This window comes from Apteryx mantelli, chromosome 2 (assembly GCF_036417845.1).
Source record: "Apteryx mantelli isolate bAptMan1 chromosome 2, bAptMan1.hap1, whole genome shotgun sequence".
Classification (NCBI taxonomy): Eukaryota; Metazoa; Chordata; class Aves; order Apterygiformes; family Apterygidae; genus Apteryx; species Apteryx mantelli.
The window spans coordinates 45787757-45808651 of NC_089979.1; the positions used below are offsets into that span (position 1 = coordinate 45787757).

The 20895-nt window shown below is 38.8% G+C and overlaps 1 protein-coding gene across 1 annotated transcript in view; it reads left to right on the top strand.

Annotated features, from left to right (window-relative positions):
• The window catches only part of STMN2 (stathmin 2), a 41533-nt gene that overhangs the window by 13750 nt on the left and 6888 nt on the right, over positions 1-20895 (top strand). The window contains exons 2-3 of the mRNA XM_013942877.2: positions 13065-13160; positions 13814-13986. Of these exons, the coding sequence (XP_013798331.1) occupies positions 13065-13160; positions 13814-13986 (269 nt within the window). The remainder of the gene's footprint in view (positions 1-13064; positions 13161-13813; positions 13987-20895) is intronic.

Here is a 20895-nt window from a genome sequence, read left to right on the forward strand (position 1 = left end):
AAATTATCTTATGATCATAAATGCTGTGATAATTTTTGCCATGAACGTGCTGAACATTGAAATGCCTAAGAGTAGCTCCTACTTCTAGGTTTGGGGAAGCACCAAAAGATATTTTTCCTAGTAAGTCTGCTGCCCACTTATTATGACATATTGCCAAAATAAAAAATCAGTTTTACAGAATCTGCATTGTATCCATATGGTTGACCTAGGATTTGCTGTCATTTTTGCTTACTCTGTGCAGTGCTTTCAAAATCATTCAAAACCTCCAGAGATTATTTTTGGATTAAAAGATTCCTCCAAAGCTAAGCACACCCTTGTTAAGCTTCCTACATAGATAGACTTTCTTAAATCAGGGCCTAAATTTAGCTAAACCCAGAAATTCAGTCCTTTGTAATATGTTGTAATTAAATACATGCAATCCCTTGCTCCCACACACACAATTATGGAGACCCTTAAATTCAAAAAAACAAATTTAAATTTGTACATCTGCTGCTGTAAAGAAAGCAAATTAAGCCATATGGTATAAAGCACCTCTAAATCAGAATATCAGGGCATCTGCAACAGAGCTTTCATTATTACACCTGTTTGGGTTTAAAGGAAATACCTCCCCAATTAAGAATTACATTGACAGACAAACTCTAATATCAAACAAGTTTATACAGAGACTTAGAAATCATCTGCTAAGAGCTTATTTTGTTCTGGCATTCAAATTTAAAATACTATTGTTAATTAACACAATTATAATCAGTATGTCATTGCTTGTGTTATTGCAAGGATAGAAACCCTTCATTTTTAAATATTCTACTTACATATGCCATTTGGAATTGTATCCAGAAGGCAAACTAATGCCTTTATTCAAACTGATGAGACATCCTTCGTTTAAAATGTCTCATAAAATTAAAATTCTATTCAAAACACAGAAGAAAATTGGATTTTTCAAACTGTCTCCTTTTATTGTCTTTTGCATTTTGACGTTTAGTCAGTAGTCATGGCAGCTCATAATAGTAATTGTGTAGCACAAAGATGCAGTTACACATATTTGGCTTTGGGTTAAGTACATTAAATACATGTAGATTGCTCCGAATCAACCACCAAACTTATGCTGCATAAAACAGATTTATATATATATAACACACTTATACACGTACTTATATGAATGCTTCTCTTTTTTTCTTTAAGACACTATAAAATAGGGGTTTTCTAGCCTATGCAGCTAGGTTAGTTTGATGGGTATCTTTCACAGTCCTCACAGCAACATATTGTCTCTAAAATGGATTCTCATGACAATTAAGGTGTGAAAATAATTGCAAGAGGTTCTGCGCTCACTGAAATGACTCAGCAAGCAAGGAACACATTTATTTACTGGAATATAAAGACCAAGAGTCCAACCCTACTGCAAATTATAATTTAATTTATCCTGTATATTATAAACACAAATTTTTGCTAAGCTCATTGCCCTCTGCATTTTCTTTGCCTAAATAAACAAATACACCTTGCAATTGAATTTTTAGCTTATCTTCTTGCCTTAAGTTATGACTAAACAGTACTTTGGGCCTCGTCACTTCAAAACACAATTTTTAAAATCTTGGAAGAAAATCTAGGGTGTCTGAATATGCATGCTTTGGAGTGGCACAGTACATGTGTTAATGAGAATTGTAGTTACGATCTCTATATGAATTATTAAAAGTTTCACATTTAATATCTGACTTACAGTTAAAGATCTGTTAAAAAACATGTATATCTGATCCCATCAAAATGACAAGGACCACAGAATCACAGAATCACAAAATCATAGAGTTTGGAAGGGACCTCTGGAGATCATCTAGTCCAGATCATCTAGGCCAGACTCTCTGTTAATGGAAACTGGCATTGCAGGCAATGCAGGTCTGTTCAACTGACTGAGGTACACCACTTTACAACAGTTGAGTCTCTGACCCTGAAGAATGGAAAGAGAAAAAGGTTGATTACTTACTCAGTCTTTCTTAATTGCCTTCTTTGCAGAAGCATCTTGAGCCATTCCTTTACCTGATGCTGTACCAGCACAGAAAAAAAAAAACTTTTTGCTTTCAGAACATGGGGGCAATTCTGCTAAAATTTGTTCTCTTAAGAATTTCAGTGTGACTCTTAGAATAGTTTAATTGTAATCTAAGTCCAAAGTTGGGGTGGGGTGTCATAACATAATTGAAATATCAGTACAAGTCCAGAAAGAATCTACTGTATCAAGATGAAATAAAACAATAACAGAAATCTTATGTCAGTTATGAGACTGACAATATGCCAGGATTATGCCATTACTCTTTAGGCATGGTATTACACAGCCAGCATAGAATAAAATGACATCCAAAGACAGTGGGTGATGCAAGACCAGATGATGCAAGATCAAGAAGAGTTTGTCAAAACTGCATAAAGGGATCAGGGTGATACAAATTAAGTCAGTGGAAATCTCTGAAGAGATCATTATGAAAAGTCAAATAAATACAACTGTTTCAAACACACATGGCTGATGTTGCAATACAAAAAAATCAAAGAAATGCTGACAGCCAACTTTGTCGCATCCTGCTCTAGTAACACAGTCTTACTGCTCTACAACAGAACCTGAAGCATGTTTCATGTCTTGGGAAGATGTTGTTTGATCATAATAGGCTCCTTATCTAAACAATTACTGTCTATTTTATGATATTGGAATTTGTATCATCACTCCATAGGATGTTTTACCAGTTAGCACACATATTTTCTGCCCCATTCTCAAAGAGACAGCCTGGTCTAATGGAGTGTGTCACTGATACAGGAGTCAGGAGACCTGGGTGCTCCATGAAGCTTTCCTGCAGACTGGGTCTGTGATCTAAAGCAATTTTTTACACCTCTCTGTGTCATTTCAGCTCCAGCATTCCTTTGTGGACTTTTTCACTTACACGGGAAGCTCTTTGGCACAGGATGTTCTCATCTGTTGTGTTTGTACAGTATTTAGTACAGATCTCAGCTGGGTCTCTGTATGCTACTGCAATACAATAATGAGATGACCTTAAGAACATGCTGGGGGATGGCAGTCATCTCCAATAGCCTAGCCTCTGACTGCTGGATGCTCCAGGGGAAGCCAACGCATTCAATACAAGGACTGAAAATTGCACTTCCTTCTAGTACCTGGATCACCGGGGAGCAGAAAATTGTAGGCCACAGGGCCTTTGTGGTGACTCATATCTCCATGTCAGAGCTGTCAGGGAGTGTGGGCCATGTGCAGGCGCTACGACTCACTCTGTGTTCTTTTAAGCTATACCTTAGACCATGCCATACCTCACTTGTTTGTTTGCTGTTATACGGACATCAAAGAAGTACCACCTCCCTTACAAGTCATTGGTGTTCCAGCCACCATTGTGGACCCAGGATCAAGCACCATGACTTTGCACCCAGGAAGCAGTATGCTTTGGTGGCTTCTAGGCTCTACACAGACGCTTCTGAGGAAAAAGTTCGTAAACTTGGGGTTTCTTCTGCTACTGGGAAGCCCTGAAGTGACTCTACTAAGCTGTTTTTAAGGCGGGTTAGTACAGAAGATAGCTCCAGTCTCAGAAATCTTTGAGACAGGATAACATGTAGTACAAAGCCTGTGTACAGCAGGGTTGATATAAGTGGGCTGAGGCAAGTCACCGAAAAGCCTTCTGCTTTCACGCGTGAATGTTAGCATTCCTTAAAATACTGCTTTTTTCCTATGTGGAGACTGAGATCCTGGTTCAGGGCTGCTCTACCATGGAGGATCTTCAAAGACATCTTAGAGGAAATTTTGGAGTGAAATATCTGTTTTTTAAGCCACTTTTTATGTAACTTGTCCCAGAAGTGAAAGATCCTAATGGTTCTGTGTGCTGGTGAAAGAATTTGCCTATGTGACAATCATTCAGACATATGATATGAAGGAAATACATTACAGACAGTAAGCATTAAATCATGAAAAGCAAATCGTCCTATTGAAAAGTTCCAGAGCTTAAGATTTTGATCCTTAAATCATTCACATAAAACTCTTAGTGATATCTTCTGGGGATAGGGATTTTTCCTGAGAACAGGAAATCTAATGATAGGATCAGACCTGATGCACATGTTACAACAAGCACTAGCAGTATTCCTAAACAAAAAGTAAAATTGAGGTTTTTTTCTATAATACCTGAGAGAACTAAGATTGCTATGGTGTGAACCAAGAGACTGTTTTCCCAGTGTGGGATTATGTAATAAAACCAAGAGCTCTCTCTCAAGCAGATAAGCTGAGTCAAGTAAGGGTTATTTCCTCCTTACTGCAGCTGCTAGTGCCTATTCCCTTTTTCTTTTCCTCTCAGTTCTGATTCAGGAACATCTCTTCTGTTCACATCATCCCATAACTGAAAACCCAGAGTCTTCTGTGCCTCAAGAGAGCACAGGAGACAGCAGATAACAGAATGACTTTTTTGACTACTGGATGGGGCTGTATTAAAGAGTTGTGAACTATTGATGTGCTTGTACAGTTTACATGAGTTTCACACTCAAATGTTGTGGTGTTTCTGTGCAAGACTCAATGGCTGTGGTGGCCTCTTATGAAGGTAGGCATAGCATCAGCATCCTAAACATCAGCATCCTGCCAGATCATCCAAAGAACAGGAGTAGAACTTCCATAAAGAGCTAGTGAAAGACACTACAAAATATTATTATACTGAACAGTTGCTTTCAGTTAACTGGCAGGAAATAAAGCTGTCTTAGGAGTAATAAAGCCTTGAGTTCATTCCTCAATATTCATCCTCTCATTTTTCTACATAGTCTATTTTAGTGGCTCACATCCTTTCCTATGGAGAAAGCTCTATGGAAAGAAAACCATGGCAAGAGAAGTTGGATGTGGAAATAGGGAGAGAAAAAAATCTCTTTAGGCATCCCCTTGAAAAAATTGCAAGGGCAGTGCAGATCTTGTAGGAGAAGGTCTTCTGCCCCAGGAAAAAAAGGATCTTTGAAATTTTTGTTTTCATTGTGGCAAAAGGTCCCTGAAATTTAAATGGATTCAAGGAATCTACAGAAAACCCACAGACCTCGATATCTGCATTAGGCTCCATTACATTCCCCACAGCTGAAACTCAACTACCAAAGACTTTGTCATGCTCGTGTGATGCAGTGGCTCCATGAGGGAATGGCTTAGAAGAGATAAAGTAGTGTGTGGCTTTATTGCTGTTGCAGACTAGTTTCTGCAGAGCTGGAAAAGGAGCAGATGCTTACCATGTCTTTCTTGTCTTGTTCTCTGCTCTTTCCGTGTTTCCACCAGCATGTATTGTGGTGAGGTCATGAGGGCCCTGAGTGCACCAACAAGCTCTCAAAAGTCTCATGTCTGTATTCCTTCCACTGAGGAAGGAAATGTGTATGTTCTCATGTCTGTAAATAGACTTAGGCAGTATGATGTGGCCCACGACTCTTAAATAACAACTAGGGCAAAGCATTTGCCTCACTCTTTGTGTTGAATAATCATGAAAAGATATTTTTTCCAGATTCAAAAAAACCCTTCCATTAAAATTTAATTTTGACAGTGCAGTTACATTAGCCCAACCAAAGAGTCTCATTAACTTGTGTTACAGATGACCATAACAATCAGGGTTCAATAAATGGATTTTTTCATAGATTCACCAATCAAAATTATATTAATTAAAGTAATGTAAAATAGTAACTTCACATCTTCCATAACATTAACATTCAGACATCAGAAAATAAAGTGAACAAAGACATTTATATCCAACCACACACATTAAGTACAAATCACAGAAATGGCATATGAAGCAGTACATTTTAGTACAAATATGCATAGCAATAATCAATGATTAAACTGAAAATCTGGGGGCAAGTCTCAGCCATACTTGTGCCATCCTCCAGTCTGCAAGTTGACAATGTGCAGATGTTTGCATCTACACACCGGCACATGTAAGAAAATCATTACTGGGCACTCTTTACCTAAGGAAACATCTGCTTATATTCTTTCAGGTGGGTTCTCCAGTCAGATACTGTGCTGTCACTTGAAGGATGCTGTAGAAGTGGCATGCAAGGGCTACGTTTATAGTCTGGTACAATTCGACATGGTCTTAATAGGAAGTTGAAGGTTCAGCTCTGTTGCTTGCATCATTCCTCGCATGTTGAGGAACTTATGCTAAAATGCTCATGGATTTCACTGCCACCCTGTGCTTTTATGAATGACACTAATGCAGGTTTTTAGAAGGCTCTCTCTTTGGAGAGAGTAAAATCACAAATACTTCTGCTGAAACCTAGATAGCCTTACTGATCTCAGAACAGTCTTGAAGGTTACAGAAATGAATGACAAAACTAGTGTTCAAAACTCTGAATTGCCATAAAAGCAGATTAGATCTGTCCAGTTTCTTTCTTTCTCATTTTCTGGAATTATGTTAGAAAATGTTTTATAGTTTCTCTTCCTTGATCTCTGTTTCTTGTTTTCTTTTTATTGAACCTGCTTCTTTCATGTTGTAGAGGCAGAAATAACACAAAATTGGAGGCCGGGGAATGACCCAAACCCTGTTCTCTTCTCTTTATTAAAATGCTTTGGAGTATATGATCAGTGTAATTTTAAAGAGCTGTTCATTATAGAATGGCCCCAGGTTAAGGTCCTGTGCCACCTGTAGGTGAGCACTCTAGGACATTAAGGAGGCAGATCTGTCCAGCTTATTTCTAACTGCCTTCACTTTGAGTCCATGAGCCATTAGTGTCTGATTTTTGTCAGGGAAACCAGAGAAGTACATACATACATGAAGCTGTGAGATAGACTTGCTCACACAGAATACTCTGTAGAGCAGTGTTTCGCATTCAGAGACACAGTCACAAAATAAGCTCCACCTGTATGAATCACCAAAATGAGACATCGGTCATGGCTGAGAGTAAGTGATGGATAACAGGTACTCGCTGCAGGGGCTTTTGCTTTCACTCCCTCCATCACTGGCAATTCCATAAGCCTGTAAACTTCCGCAGGTTTTCTGTTAATGCCAGGGGATGCAGTGCCCTTCAGACAATCTACTTCATTTATCTTAGACGTCTGTGTTGGAATGGAACCGATCACTTCCTGGAGGTGCTTCTCTCTCCATTGACTAAAAAGAAAGCCTGCATGACAGCTGCAAACTAGCTGTCTTAAGTTTTAGATGATGAGTATTAATTAGAGCGAATCCCAGCCTCGTATATCTAAGGCAGCTGCCTAAAGTTAAATGATATGCAGAACCCTATTTCTCATGCACCCTCTTGGGTTTTGCTTCCCCCAGTCCCATATAACACTAGTTCACCACCTTATCAACATGCATCGTACAGTTTACTTAAAAAACGTAGCCAGCTATAGAGAAACTACACAATCTTATTGCTGGAAATAAGTATTTGTCTGCCCCTTCTCATTCTGGCTGTGGCTGCAGCCTTCCTTACCTGTCATTTCGAGTATTTGTAGAGTGAGACTAGAAGCCATAATCTAGTTTCTTGTGCTCTCTTACAAAGATTTCACCGACAAAACAGTTAAAAAAAGACTTAAAAATCAGTGAAAATGTTTTTAAAAATCAGTGGAGATTAATCAGAATTGTATATAAAAGACTGAGAAAACACCAAAATATGAATCAAATGCAGACCGGATCAACCTTTTTATAGGCCTGAGTTGGCTTACTTCTATTAGGAACCAATAACAGTTACAACCACACAACACTATTTCATTTGACAGAAAAGAAAGCAGCACATTATCCAAATGTATTACCAAAAAAAAAAAAAAAAGTACTGGCCAACAGATTATGTGTTTTGGTATCTGCAAAATAACATGGCTTTTTGTGACTAAAAGCGTTGCATTAACAAACCAAAAACTCTAGCACTTCAAAGGGAGCATTAACAAAGTGATATTTATAACAAACCACTTTGTCAATAACATCCCTGAGAAATCAATGTAAAGGATGGCTGTAGTAGGTCTTCTGTATCTTTCATTTGATGCTTCATCTAATCTTATTTCTTACTCTGGCAGTCTTTTCCAAATCAGAAAAAAGAAGTGGGATTTCTGTTCAGTAACTAGAATTCATCTCAGAAAGCTGACTATTTCATGGGTACCTGACAAGGGAACATAGGGCTGAGCTGTGTTATGAATTCCACATTCTGACCATGGGCACTGTGATAGTTTCTGTTTCCCCTCCAGGTGAGCAAAACCTCAAGCAACTAGTTGGCTAGGAGCTAAAGGTGGGACTTGAAGTGTCAAAAAACGATAACAGTTTATTATTTGTGGACTGCATTCAGTACGGCAAAAGGAATTAACAGATTTGCATTCATCAAATGTTAATTATAAGTAACATTTATGCTTATCTCTCTGCTTTTGTGTGTTAAAAATAGTCTTGATTATGAATAATGGTCTCTGCTGTGACATAGCAATCTGTCCTAACTGTGCTTTGCCAAGGAACAAAATGTGACCCAAATTGCCCATGGCCCCTTAGTCAGCACAGATTTTCATATTGCAGGGTATTCTGTAAAAATTCCTTATAGCTATTTGATAACATATGAGAGCAGACAGGGTGGTTATACCAGTGTTTTCCCTAATCCCCATATTTCTACCAGCAGCAAATAACTGGTTGCTGACTTTTATTAATAGCAGCTGTAGGACTCTTCCCTACCAGCTTCACTTAATGGGCAAGTGAATGGCTAGCATTGGACTGGTTTTCTTGTTAATGGAGAAATATGGGATGTATCTGAATAAGCACCTCATTTGAGGTCAGAGAGGGCTTTTGAAGTGAATCATCAATACCTCCCAACTGACCATGCTTGGGTTCACACTGCAGAGCAGTCTCGGAGTGCACAAACTAATTTGCTTGAGAGGTAATGAAACTGGAAGATGTGCTCTAGCATTGCATCTGCTGTGCTCCAACCATGAACGGTCGTACAGCCCATGGAACCAAATTAGTCTGAAGAAAAGACCCATAAAATATATACAACATGGGCATTGAATCTTTAGAACTGTTTCCCTCCACAGACCCAATCCTCCTATGCTTCACTGCTTGCTAATGCAGATGTGTAGCATTGATGCTCTTGAAAGCCTCTGGGAGATCTTATCTAGATCGGCAAGTAAAGAGTCCACAAAGAAGGAGCATGGAAATGCTCATCCAAAGCAGGCAGTGGTTTCACAATGTTTAAAACATAGCTATTAAAAGTAATGACAGAATTTTCAGAAAGTGGCAAGATCAGCTTAAAACCGTGATATTAAGGAGATGCATTTGGGTCTCATTTAGAAACACTCATGCATTCATGAGTTTCAAACCAATCTGAGATTCTACTTCTCTGAGGTTATCAAAGCTTTTAGGGGCATTGGATAAAGTTTCTAAGCCTTTCTCTGCAACTGTGAATATGCAAAATTTACTTAAAAAAAAAAAAAACAGATGAGGTTCTGAAATAATCACAAAACTTAAGAATTTAAGATCTGTAAATACCAGGATATTCACAGCAGAACTGTAAGAATTGCCAATATTAAAATCCCTTTTAGTTTTAGCAAAAATCTGTGTGCTGTTCCTGCCTGACTTTAAAGCATTTAATGCATCTAAATATTTAAAACTTGTTATACAGGACTGAGAAGATTCTCTTGCAGTCTTTTGTCAACGTTGTTCTTTCCTGGTAATTTGCCTATCAAAGCTTTTGTATTATTGCGATTAACATCATTTACTTTCCTTCATTTAACTTGCAGAGTTAATGCTGTGATACGTACTCTGCATGACTGCACAAGGAGCTATATAATTAGCAAGCCAATTGTAACACATTTGGGAAATAAACTTTGTCACAATCACTGATTCTCTTTACCAGTTTTTAAAAGCTTCACTATAAGAGACATCATTTTTGTGTCTATTTCAATTATGCACCGGGGTCCTGTGCATGTTGCATGGATGTAGTGCAGTTGGCCTTCTGGCCTAACACTGACGCTTTTTTAATGTAAAAATGTTGCCTTCTGAGAAAACATGCTTGCATGGTTGCAACACTAGCTCCTTAGGCCTTCACAAACCACAGTTCAGCTCCCTGTTCAGCCATGAACTACCTATGTGACACTGGCCAGTCACTCTAATTAGACCACTCACTATGAGAGTCTACTTAGTTGTGACTGGGCTAACAATACTGCTTCATTTTTATGTATGGCAGTTCAAGAAACAACGGCTGAGTGGTTCAGGGCTCCTGCTGTGCAAGGCTGCCAAATATGCTGTTCTTTGTCTAGTCAAGGGGGAGAAGTGATCACAACGCTGATGCTGGACACCTGAGGAAGTCTGTAGGTCTTCAGTTCCCTGGAGGCCCTCAGCCCTTAATCCGCCAAATGGCAAAATGGTATTTATCGACACTGCAGATATACAATATGTTACATACTCTCACAGTGGCTGCCTGAGGCAGAATAGGAATCCTTTCCTGTGCTTTGCCATATTATCCACATGCTGTTTGGTTTCCAGGGTTGCAGCAGCGTCCAGAATGTGCCGTGCGTATTCAAGCCAAGTTCTAACTGTGGTTGAAGGACTTTCTAGGGCAAATAGAGACTAAATCAATACCATGAAAAAAGAAAATGTAATGCTTGTAAAGCATGGAAAGTCATCCTAATTCTGTTAGTGACCAGAATGAAAAAGGACAGCCACCGTGCTTTCAGTGCAGCTATTGTACTGACAGGAGAGAGAGCAGAGCACGTTCTTATCTTTCTCAAGCCATGTTTTGCAGATGACAAGCTGGGAGAACAAACACCTTTCTCTAATTGTTTTAGATGCTGTTAGAAAACAAGAAATATTCAATGTCAAGCAAAGATAAAAAATAATAACAAAGGCCCCAAAAGGCAGGATCCCTATGACACCTCTTTCTAAGTCTCTTTCTATAAAGATATCTCAAGGTTATGTTGTAGCAATAATTCAAGCTTTCAAGAATGTTTAGCTTTCAGCTCGTGACACCAATGGCCTTGTCCTTAACAACCAGAAGTCTATTTTCTGTATGTTCAGCAGCCTCTCAGGGAACATGCAGGTCCAGGTGTCTTTGGGTAGACTGCTAAAGTTCTCCTCCAGTGCACAAAGCCACAAGGTCCCATATGTTCCCACTACACAACCTGACTGCTGAACAGGGTGCAATTTGGTGGTGTGGGCAGCTGGTTGGAGAAGCCCTCCTCAAAGGACAATCTACACAACTGTGACTGTGGGCCTGGAATTAAGCATGCTCTTAAATGCTTTGTGGGATGAGGGCCTAAATGAACACTATCTGGCAACACTATTAGAGCTGGGAACACTTCCTTAACCATTTTAATTTCTGGAAATTTCTCAGAGGATTCTATTCACTGAGGAGTGAATCCACTGAGCATTTCATGGGATATGAATAAATGTTCTTATAATGTTCCTGACTGACAGGAAGATGGAAAGCATCAGCGATTGGCACATTTCTGATAAGTCTCTCTGAAATTATCTGAATGGCTATCAGACTTTTTTGGTGCAAACTTTAGATTATGCTTTTCATGATACCAATATGCTTAACTATTAACAGGCATCAGTTTGGTGTCATTTTTCTCTCCAGAGGATTTTTGAGTTATTCTGTGCAAGTTTGTACTTATGTATTGAAAGAAGTACTTGTCACTCCAGGCTTCAGTGACAACCTCAATTCACTGAAAGCAGTCTTGATCTGAGATGTTGGCTTCCGCCAATGGTTTGTGTAAAGCTGTATGTCTTTTGGGTAGATTATCTAGTGTCCCATGATTAGGACCTCCCCCTCACACCGATGCAAAGCTTAATTAGCAGCTCATTCACTAACAGTTAGAAATCTAGTCCTGAACTGATGTATCATTCAAGCATCACTCAAATACCACTGCCTTGAACACCACGTAAAGACTCTCAAGTCCTCATTACCCTCGGGTCTTTCTGAGTAGGAAAAAATCAAAAGACAAAAGAGCAGCCATGAGAAAGGCTAAATGACAATTTCATATGTATCTACTATTTGAAGATCAAAGGAATGTCCTGATTTTCTTTCAGTGATATCAAGGATTAATTTGGTCCAATCTGTTAATTCAATGCTTTCAGTCACATTTATATTTTAAGCCATGTTTTCACATGCTGGCAGCAAATTTGTGTCTTCCTCTGTAGCTGCAATTTCAATAGTAGCAGGGATTTGTGTGTGCCAGCATAGTTTCTGGAGCAGTCCCAAATATATATAGTTTATAGAGTGTGGTCAGTGGCTATGGTATTGCACCAGGACTCGGGGGAGCTGGTTCTAGTCTGGGATCTGTCATTGATCTGCCAAGCAACTTTCTGTTTTCTCAGTTATATACTGGGATGATAACAACTGTAAAGAGTGAATGCAAAACATATAATGGTTAAGTATTGGTATTGCCATTTCTAGACCAACTCTTCCTCAGTCTGTGACAGAACTCTGTAGCCGTTACTGGACTACAGACTATATAGTAAAGGTAAGTCATAAGGGTATTTATTGTATCAGATGATGTACACTAGAACTGAATATGGAAGCAAATTATTTTGGCCAGTAAGTGCAGAAAGAAAAGCTCTTTTTGTCTCAAGTAGTTATATATATTAAGGACATCATGCTAAGGATTTTATAAATTTATCCTCATTTCTGGTTTTATTTTTAATTATCTGGATAACATTTTCATTTGTAACAGATAATGTCGTTAGGATCTGCCTATGCTGCAACACATGGGCATCATTTTGGAACTCTTCTCAATTGCATTTGGATATGTCATAGAATTTATAAGAGCTTCATTTCTCTCCACCTGCCAGGAGACAGTGGGGTCATAGCACTATTCCAAAATTAAATACATTTTCTGGTAGCCAGATTCACTTTCTATAAACTAAAAAGGACTGTGTACGTTAGAGCCAAGGCTGAGGTCATGTGGGAGATCAGAAGCAGTCTCCACAGTACTGAGCATCTCATATTTGTCAAATGATAAAGGCTTCGTGTTTAGAAGAAATAGTTGAAAGTAAACATCCCAGAGAAATCTGCCGGGTGGATGATACAGCAGATTTGCTGGTCACTAGCCAGTCGTCTCAGTTAGATGCTCACTAAGGAGAAACTGGGAAAGTGAAGTGTGCTAACAAGGTCTATTGTTTCAGCTTACAAGGAAAAGATGAAGGAGCTGTCCATGCTCTCTCTGATCTGCTCTTGTTTTTACCCTGAACCTCGCAATATGAACATCTATAAGTATGATGGTGAGTAACTTTCACTGGAAATCATCTTGCATGTCAGATAATGTGCTCGCCCTGGGAAATGACTCAGTTCACTCTCCCAGTATCTAATGTTAGTCAGTCAATATTTTGCTGATTTAACAATTCATTTGTTGTTTTTGACTATCACCTTCTATTGACTGGGTATTACCCATGATGCTGGATATTTGTTGCTAATAACAACGACCTAAACTGTTATAGCAAGCTCTTTAATACTGAGCTGTACCTTTCTTAGAACTCTGAGAAATGCATCCCATTTGAGAATTACAGATCTTCACAGCTCACATAATTCTTGAGGAAACCAAGAAAAGGTAAAAGCATGCTTAAAGCATTAATCAGCTTGGCCATTTCTCTCAGGGGATGTGGAATGACACCAAATCCCAATAAGTTTCCAAAACTACTGTGAATTTTTGTCTTTATAAGATTAAGATATAATTAAACTGTTACAGATAAAATGGAATGTACCTCTCCTGAGAACAGTTTTCAGCCCATAATCTGCCATTTCATTTAAATTGGCAAAGGCAAAAATGCTAAATCTTTTGTCTGTACTTCTGATCCTAAACTACTGTCTTTGCTGCTTCTCTCCTCAATACCACTGAAGTATTGACAGGCTTACCATTTCTCACCTTACTGTGCAGACATGGAAGTTAAACAAATCAACAAACGTGCCTCCGGCCAGGCCTTCGAACTGATCCTAAAGCCACCATCTCCGGTCTCAGAAGCACCACGAACTTTAGCCTCTCCAAAGAAGAAAGAACTCTCTCTTGAGGAGATCCAGAAAAAGCTGGAAGCTGCAGAGGAAAGGAGAAAGGTATGTTTTCTTTAAAAAAAGTTCATAATTATGCCCGACAGTGTACACAGTAACAGCCAAGTTTCATATCTGTTCATATGTTTTCCATTGCAGTCACTGACTCACAGTGTGCCTGAATGGAGAAAAATTAAAATCATGTTGAAAGAAACAAATTAATTGGTTTTTTTTCAACAGTTTGCAAGCAAGCTTGCCTTGTTTGGGAATATGGGTCATAAAATAGAAATAGCTTTGGACATGAAGCCCAAGGGAGTTCAAATACACATGCTTACTCTGTGGGTGTGAGGGTTGTGTTCAGACCACCTATAACAGTCACTGAAAATCATTGCAACTATTCTGGTATCTAAGTTTAAGAGAGGGATATGGGATTCAAACAGCTACTGTCCAGGCTATCAGATGCTGATTCCTTGTGGTGTCCATGGAAATCAGTCACAATGTGTAGGCAGCTATAATGTCTGCTTTGTGCACTATGAGGAGTCAGCCCTGAATACAGAGTGCTCCGGACTGTTCGCCACACTCCTGAATGAGGATGCGAGCATAACACAGCTGCTGAGGGAGGCACTTGTAGCAGGCAGTCTGAATAGTCCTGAAAGTTGGCTTTGTAGGGTTATCTGCAAAGTCTTTTCTTCTTTATGACCTTACTCACATTTCATAATTTGTAAGCTTTTCACATAGAGCCTGGAAGGGTCGTTAGACTTTCCTCACAACAGTGTAAACCCTACAGATGCAGGGTGCATGCAGTCAGAAGTCCACATTAGCTATTTGGCTTTCACCATGATTGATATGTTGAAGAGGTCTTACTCTGTACCCCTGCTAAACATTCTCTGGGACAGATTTTTATTTGTTCCCAGTCAGAACTAACTCAGACTGCTTTTTGGTTTTTGTTTTGGGGTTTTGTCTTGTTTTGTTTTTTTGCAGATCACATAGGTCAGAGGATGACAGACAAAGCTGACAAGAAGCTCACCATTGCCAGCCTGATTTTTTTAATCTGAAATTGGTGCTGTATGGGGCAATTTTTTATATGGCGTTGCACCAGTTGAGGGAATCCGTGGCTGGCTGCAATGGCCACAGAAAACTCCAGACAGGGTAATCCATTGTGCTGGTTAACTCATTTTTCCCTGTGCTGTGGCATAAAGGTAGAGCAGGGAAGGCCTTTCTATGGCATTCAACTAGTGTTATTTTGTGGCAAATCTGCCCCTGCCAGTTAAATTACTGTGAGATACCCCTTTTATCTGCTCACAGAAACCCCAGTGGAAGGTATCTGAAAGTAAAAAAAAGTTTAGGTATCTCTGAGCCTTTAGTTTATGTCTTGAACGTTATAATTTGTTACTAAAACTAATGTTTATAGAATCTTTTCCAGATATGGGCAAAAATGTCTAGAGAATTTCAGGTACAACAGCTATACCGCAGATACCACATGAAGCAGCTCCTAACATAAAAAAGCTCTCCATCCTCCTCTCATTCCTGTCAGGCCGGATCAGTGGGTCACTTCCAACAGCCTCAATGAAGTAATTACACTGGTGTGGGGGGAGATGCAATCCATTGGAGTTGGTAGATCTGAACTACTGACATTTGCCAAAAATCTGACCTTTATTTTTAACTTTCAGTGAAACCTCACTGTTCTGAAACTCACTAATTTGAACAATTCATTTAGCTGAACACTGAAGCATTGCCATATTTGCTATTCCTGCTGCCTTGCTAATGCAAGAATTTCTATTTCTAATTTATAAACATTAACACTATTGCTTCTTTCAGTTTTACTTCTATATGTTCATTTTAGTAAAAGGACTTGACCATATATGAAAAGAATATGCATTTGCACTAGTACCTATCCAGCAATATGAGCTTTCACCTGTCCAGATGATGATATGCCCCAAAGACTCTGAATATGTGAAATGCCTCTGTCCTGAGGACAAATACTTAAGTGAAGAAATGGAGACAGAATGAAATGGCAGCAATTAAGAAGCCCGATATTATGCATATAATTAGTAGGAGATATGAACTTTATGTCCCAGACATTTCATTTCATTGATTTAGTTTCATTCATTATCTTTTGTTTTTTCCTAAAGGAAAAATCATTAATGGTAATCAGTGATAACAATACAGACATCTGTCATTTCTCCCCCTTCATACTATATTCATTTTGAATGAACATATAACTAACTGAGTTATTTTGATAGACAAGATCCTCCACATCATCACTGCAGCAGAAATTGTTAGGAAAGGAACAGAGAACAAAGCAGAAAACCTCGTTACATCACCCATAAAATCCCTGGTGTTCTCATATCCCAAGAATTGCCTTGCAGTTTTGGTCTGAAAGACTATAGTGCAGAGAAAGGTAAAAAAAGCAAGCAGAGGAATAGAACTCCATAAGAAGATAAATTAAATAGTCCACCACTCTTCAGTGGAAAGAGACAATAGATGGAAGATAAGATAGAAGTCTATAAAACCCTGAATGGTAATGCAAAGAGGAAGATGAACAATTACATTCTGGTTCACACTGCCCAGACAGCAAGGAACACTCAATAAAATTGTCAGACAGCAAGTTTAAAACACAGAGTGGGGATAACCTTTACATGAACTGTTTAATCAAGGTGTTGGATTTGCTGTCACAGAATGTTTAGAGGATACTACAATATTAATTATTTCAAAAAGAGAATAGTAAAATTCATGGAGCATTGCCTTGTAGAAAATGATAATATGGATGCAACCTCTGGCTCAGAAAATATATAACTTGATGACAGCTGTAAATGAGGAAGATATACCAAGGGAAGGGCCAGGTAGATTTGCTGAACTTCATCTACATTTTCCCTAAGTATCTTCCACTTTCCGCTGCTAGGCAAACCAGGTGTATTTTTTCTGAGATCCAGTATGGATGGCAGTTGTTATCATACTTTTCTATCTATGCACCACAGCTGTCAGGCATAACCATTCTAGATCATGTCCTTCCAGCAGAGTTCTAATTAAAATCAAGTATAACGAATGGATGAGAATTGCCATTTTTGAAAAAATACTAATCGATTTCGCACTGTTTAGGAATTAGGCTCTGCTAGTTAGATAGTGTTCGTTAATAAATTTTCAAATTCCTGTGAGAAAATCTACACCAATACATGCACTTTAGCAGTCTCCTATTTGTGTTATTTCCTGTTTATCATTCTTGTATACTTCCTCATACACTTTTACAGTGCTTCTTCCATTTGTCCCCCTTTTTCTTTACCTCACTTAACAGTCCCTGTGACCTCATACTCTCAGATCAAACTGAATGCATGGAAGTTGTTTTTCTTTTGTACCACATAGCAAGACCCATTTTGGCTAGTTATAGATTCGTCCTTTCCATTTATAGAATCCTCTTTACGGTATGTCATTATTATCCCATTATTTTTTAGGCATGTGCGTGCTATATTTTCATACCTTTGTAGATAATCAGAAAGATCTTGTCATCCTTCCCAGTTAAGAAATTAGAGCACAGCAACACTGTAAGCAGCAGAAGTTTATTCCTCAAAGAATATTTAGCATTTATCAATTTCTACCCAATGGCCCTGAATACTTAGCTATTACACTGGATTCATAGACTTCAAAAGCCCTACATTGAATTATATATCTTTATTGCCTTTATTCAAATTATTAGCATGAAAATGAAACTCCAAAGGGATGCGCATTTCTACTAGTTTTTGGATTATGGGAGAGAAACTATATGTAATTAAATCCTCTTAACGGCTTTGTATTTGGATGAAATTTAATCAGGTTAGTCCCTAGTGCTTAGCACTTAGCACCACCAAGAACGCCGAAGAACAGCCATATTTTTTAACTTTCATGCTGTCGTTTATACGGTTTCAGCAACATGAACTTTTAATGCCATTATTGTGAAATGCTGTGAGATGCTCCCACTCTGCCACCCAGCCTGGGCAAGCTCACTCGGCTACCCAGGGTGGTAGATCCAGAGCTTAGAAAATATTTGCTGTTAGAGCAAAGTCCCCAAGACAGCTTAGTCAACTGGATTGTGCTTGAAGTATTGGCATATACTGGGCACAAAATTTTCCCTTCCCCAGAGGACTAAGAAGCTATGGTTTCCACCTTATTCCTACTGCCCTCTTTCATTTCCTTTCAAATTTGTAAGTAAGCTGGCCAGGCTGGGAGGACAGGCAGTGTCCAAGACATTTGCCTCCTTTCTTGCCCACCTACTAATCTTTCTTTCTATTATTGTTAGCCTTTGGCTGTGTTTGTGCAGAGAGAAAGTACAAAATGAAGTGCAGCTGCTTTATGAAAAGATCCCAGCAATACTTGTGAAATCAGCATCAGAACCATGTGTTTCTACCCCACTTTAGTTTACACCATAGTGTTTCCATATATTATGCTTTGCCTTTAATATCGACAATAGTTAGCCAAAACTGCAAGCCACTTAGCAATTTCTCATGCAAAAAGCATAAGGCTGTTGGATATGTGCCCACAGAAAAAAAGTTTATCACCTGCTAGGAGAGGGGAGCAGAGACAACAAACCTCTGAACGCCAGCAAAGCTTCTTCTAGCAGTCTGCCATGTGCTTTGCTGTCAATGAATCATCCCAATACTGTGAGACATAATGACTTTTCAAACTGCTGCAGATCAAAAAAATGCCTCATGAGCATGTAGGGAGCATCAGGTAGATGGCTCAGACGATACCTGCTGCATCAGCCCCACATACCTTGTTCACCTCAGTGAGTCAAAACCTTGAAAGTTGCAATTTTATGCCAGTTTAGGAAGAGAAAGGAGCTGATCGAAGTGAGTTCTCTTGTTTCTCATTGTGGACAGCCTGTTCACTTTTTTGACTCTTCTTTGCATTCTTAATAGGCCTGACCAAAAGCTTCTTCTGAAATAAAGATCCTGAAATAAGGATTGTCATGAAAGTTCAATCACAATTTTGGGCCACTGACATCACCAGAAATTTTGCCACTGGTTTCAACAGAACTAGGATTTCACCTTCAGCTATTGCTTGCAGACATCTCTGGCTCTCCTGATGAATGACCATTTCACTCCTTTGCTCTGTAAACCTGTGGAGCAGGAGTGTCCCCCTCTTTTTCTTGTCTGCCATTCCTTTGTCAGAGGAACTGTGTCTCAGTGTGTGTATGCACACTGCTTGGAACAATGAGTCCTCACATCAGCTAGAGTAAGGTCTAATGTAATATAAAAAATAGTACACTCCAGCGAGGAACAGGATGTGGTAATAAAGAGATTTGAGGAAGCCCATGCCATGAGTGAGATCTAACTTGACTCTATTCCTTTGCTTTTTTGTGGGGAAAAAAAAAAAACTCAATTCCTTCCCCCTGAAAATGTCACTGCTTCAACTCACCATTTGTTTCTGATTAATGTCTAGGCTTTACCTTGGCATTTACATTGCAGTAGAAGCCTTTATCCTGTCTTCACAGTCTGGTCCATAAACAGTATCTTTTAAATACACAATACACTGAGGTATACCAGAGTAAACGCAGCTTCCACTGAGTGTTTTAATTTAAAAAAAATCCAGTGAGTGAATGAATACTGTGTTATGAAAGTGGAGTTCTCATAACTGGATAGTGCACCTCATACATCCTAGTAGCTAAGATAGTCAGGTGAATGCATTCAAGCAGAAATCCCTAGTTTAAAAGCAATTGCCTGAGCCCACTTCTTGCTTTAAGACTAATCAGTTAATTTTATTTCTGCATAAATGATTTCAATATTTGGGTGGACAAGTTAAAGAGAAACATATAAATGTGAGAAAATAAGAACCTTTTACTCAGACAAGTAGGATTTTCTTTCTGTGAGTAATACTTTAAAAGTAAATATTATATCTCCAAAACCCATTTCCATAGATAATTTTGCTCATAAAGTGAGTGTTTGGCTGTCTGCATCTATATCTGGCCAACTAATCATGAGATACAGATTTTCTTTTGAAGCAGGCATCTCTGAAAACGTAGGAGGGGGAGGCACATGATCCTTTAGAAATACGAGATGAAGGTCATGAGGTATTTGCCTGCATTAGCCATCTTTGTAGCACATTATTACATTTCTAGGAGCAAAAGTATCTATATCAGGAATGCTTTACAACATTTTTATTCCTCTACACTGAGCATTGGAGGCTGCAACTGTAGCTACATTATTGTGCCCTTAAGAAGTCTGAGAGTTATTCCCCATTGAGTATTGCTTTCTCCTTTCTCCTCTCTTTTTCCTCCTTAGTAATATTTTTATTTTTCATGCTATTTCCAGCTTTTTTCACTCATTTTCTCAGAATTATGAATTTCTTTTAGTTGAAAATTAATAGCTATACAAGAAGCATTTATCATGAGCCGTTTACAAGTGTATTAGAAATGGACTGTCAAGGAGTTGAAATATGTTTTCCAGAAATCTGAACAATATAGTGTTGGGAATAAACTTGGGAACAAAAACTTCCTACTTATTTTGGAATCCCATGTCAAGACTGTGGGAGTCCAAGCACAACAGCTAAAAGCCAACACAAACAACAAAGCGAGGCTATTACACTATGAATCAGGGGTCATTCGTTTTAGCTATTTCTGGATGTGTAGTAGACTTTGAACAGACAGGGTGGCCAGGTTCTTTTGCCAAATGTGTTTGAAATGGATAATCATACCACAATCCAGAATAAAAACATGTCACTCTATTCCAGAAATGTCAGGAGGGGACTGCAAAAATGATCTGAGCACAAGGGAAACAGGCAGACACAGCTGGCATACGATGGCATTAGAGGAGTTTAGAGCATCAGTTTTAATGAGACTCTACCCTGGGGTTTGGGCTGTTTTTTTTTTTTTCCTCTCGTTATTTTGCACCACTCCTGGGTGCCTTGAACATTTTAACTGAGGAAAAGAAACACATTTTAAGGCATATCATCAAAGAAAATCACATTAGGAGTGTGCAGTCAATTCCTGAGGCCTGGTTTAGCTTT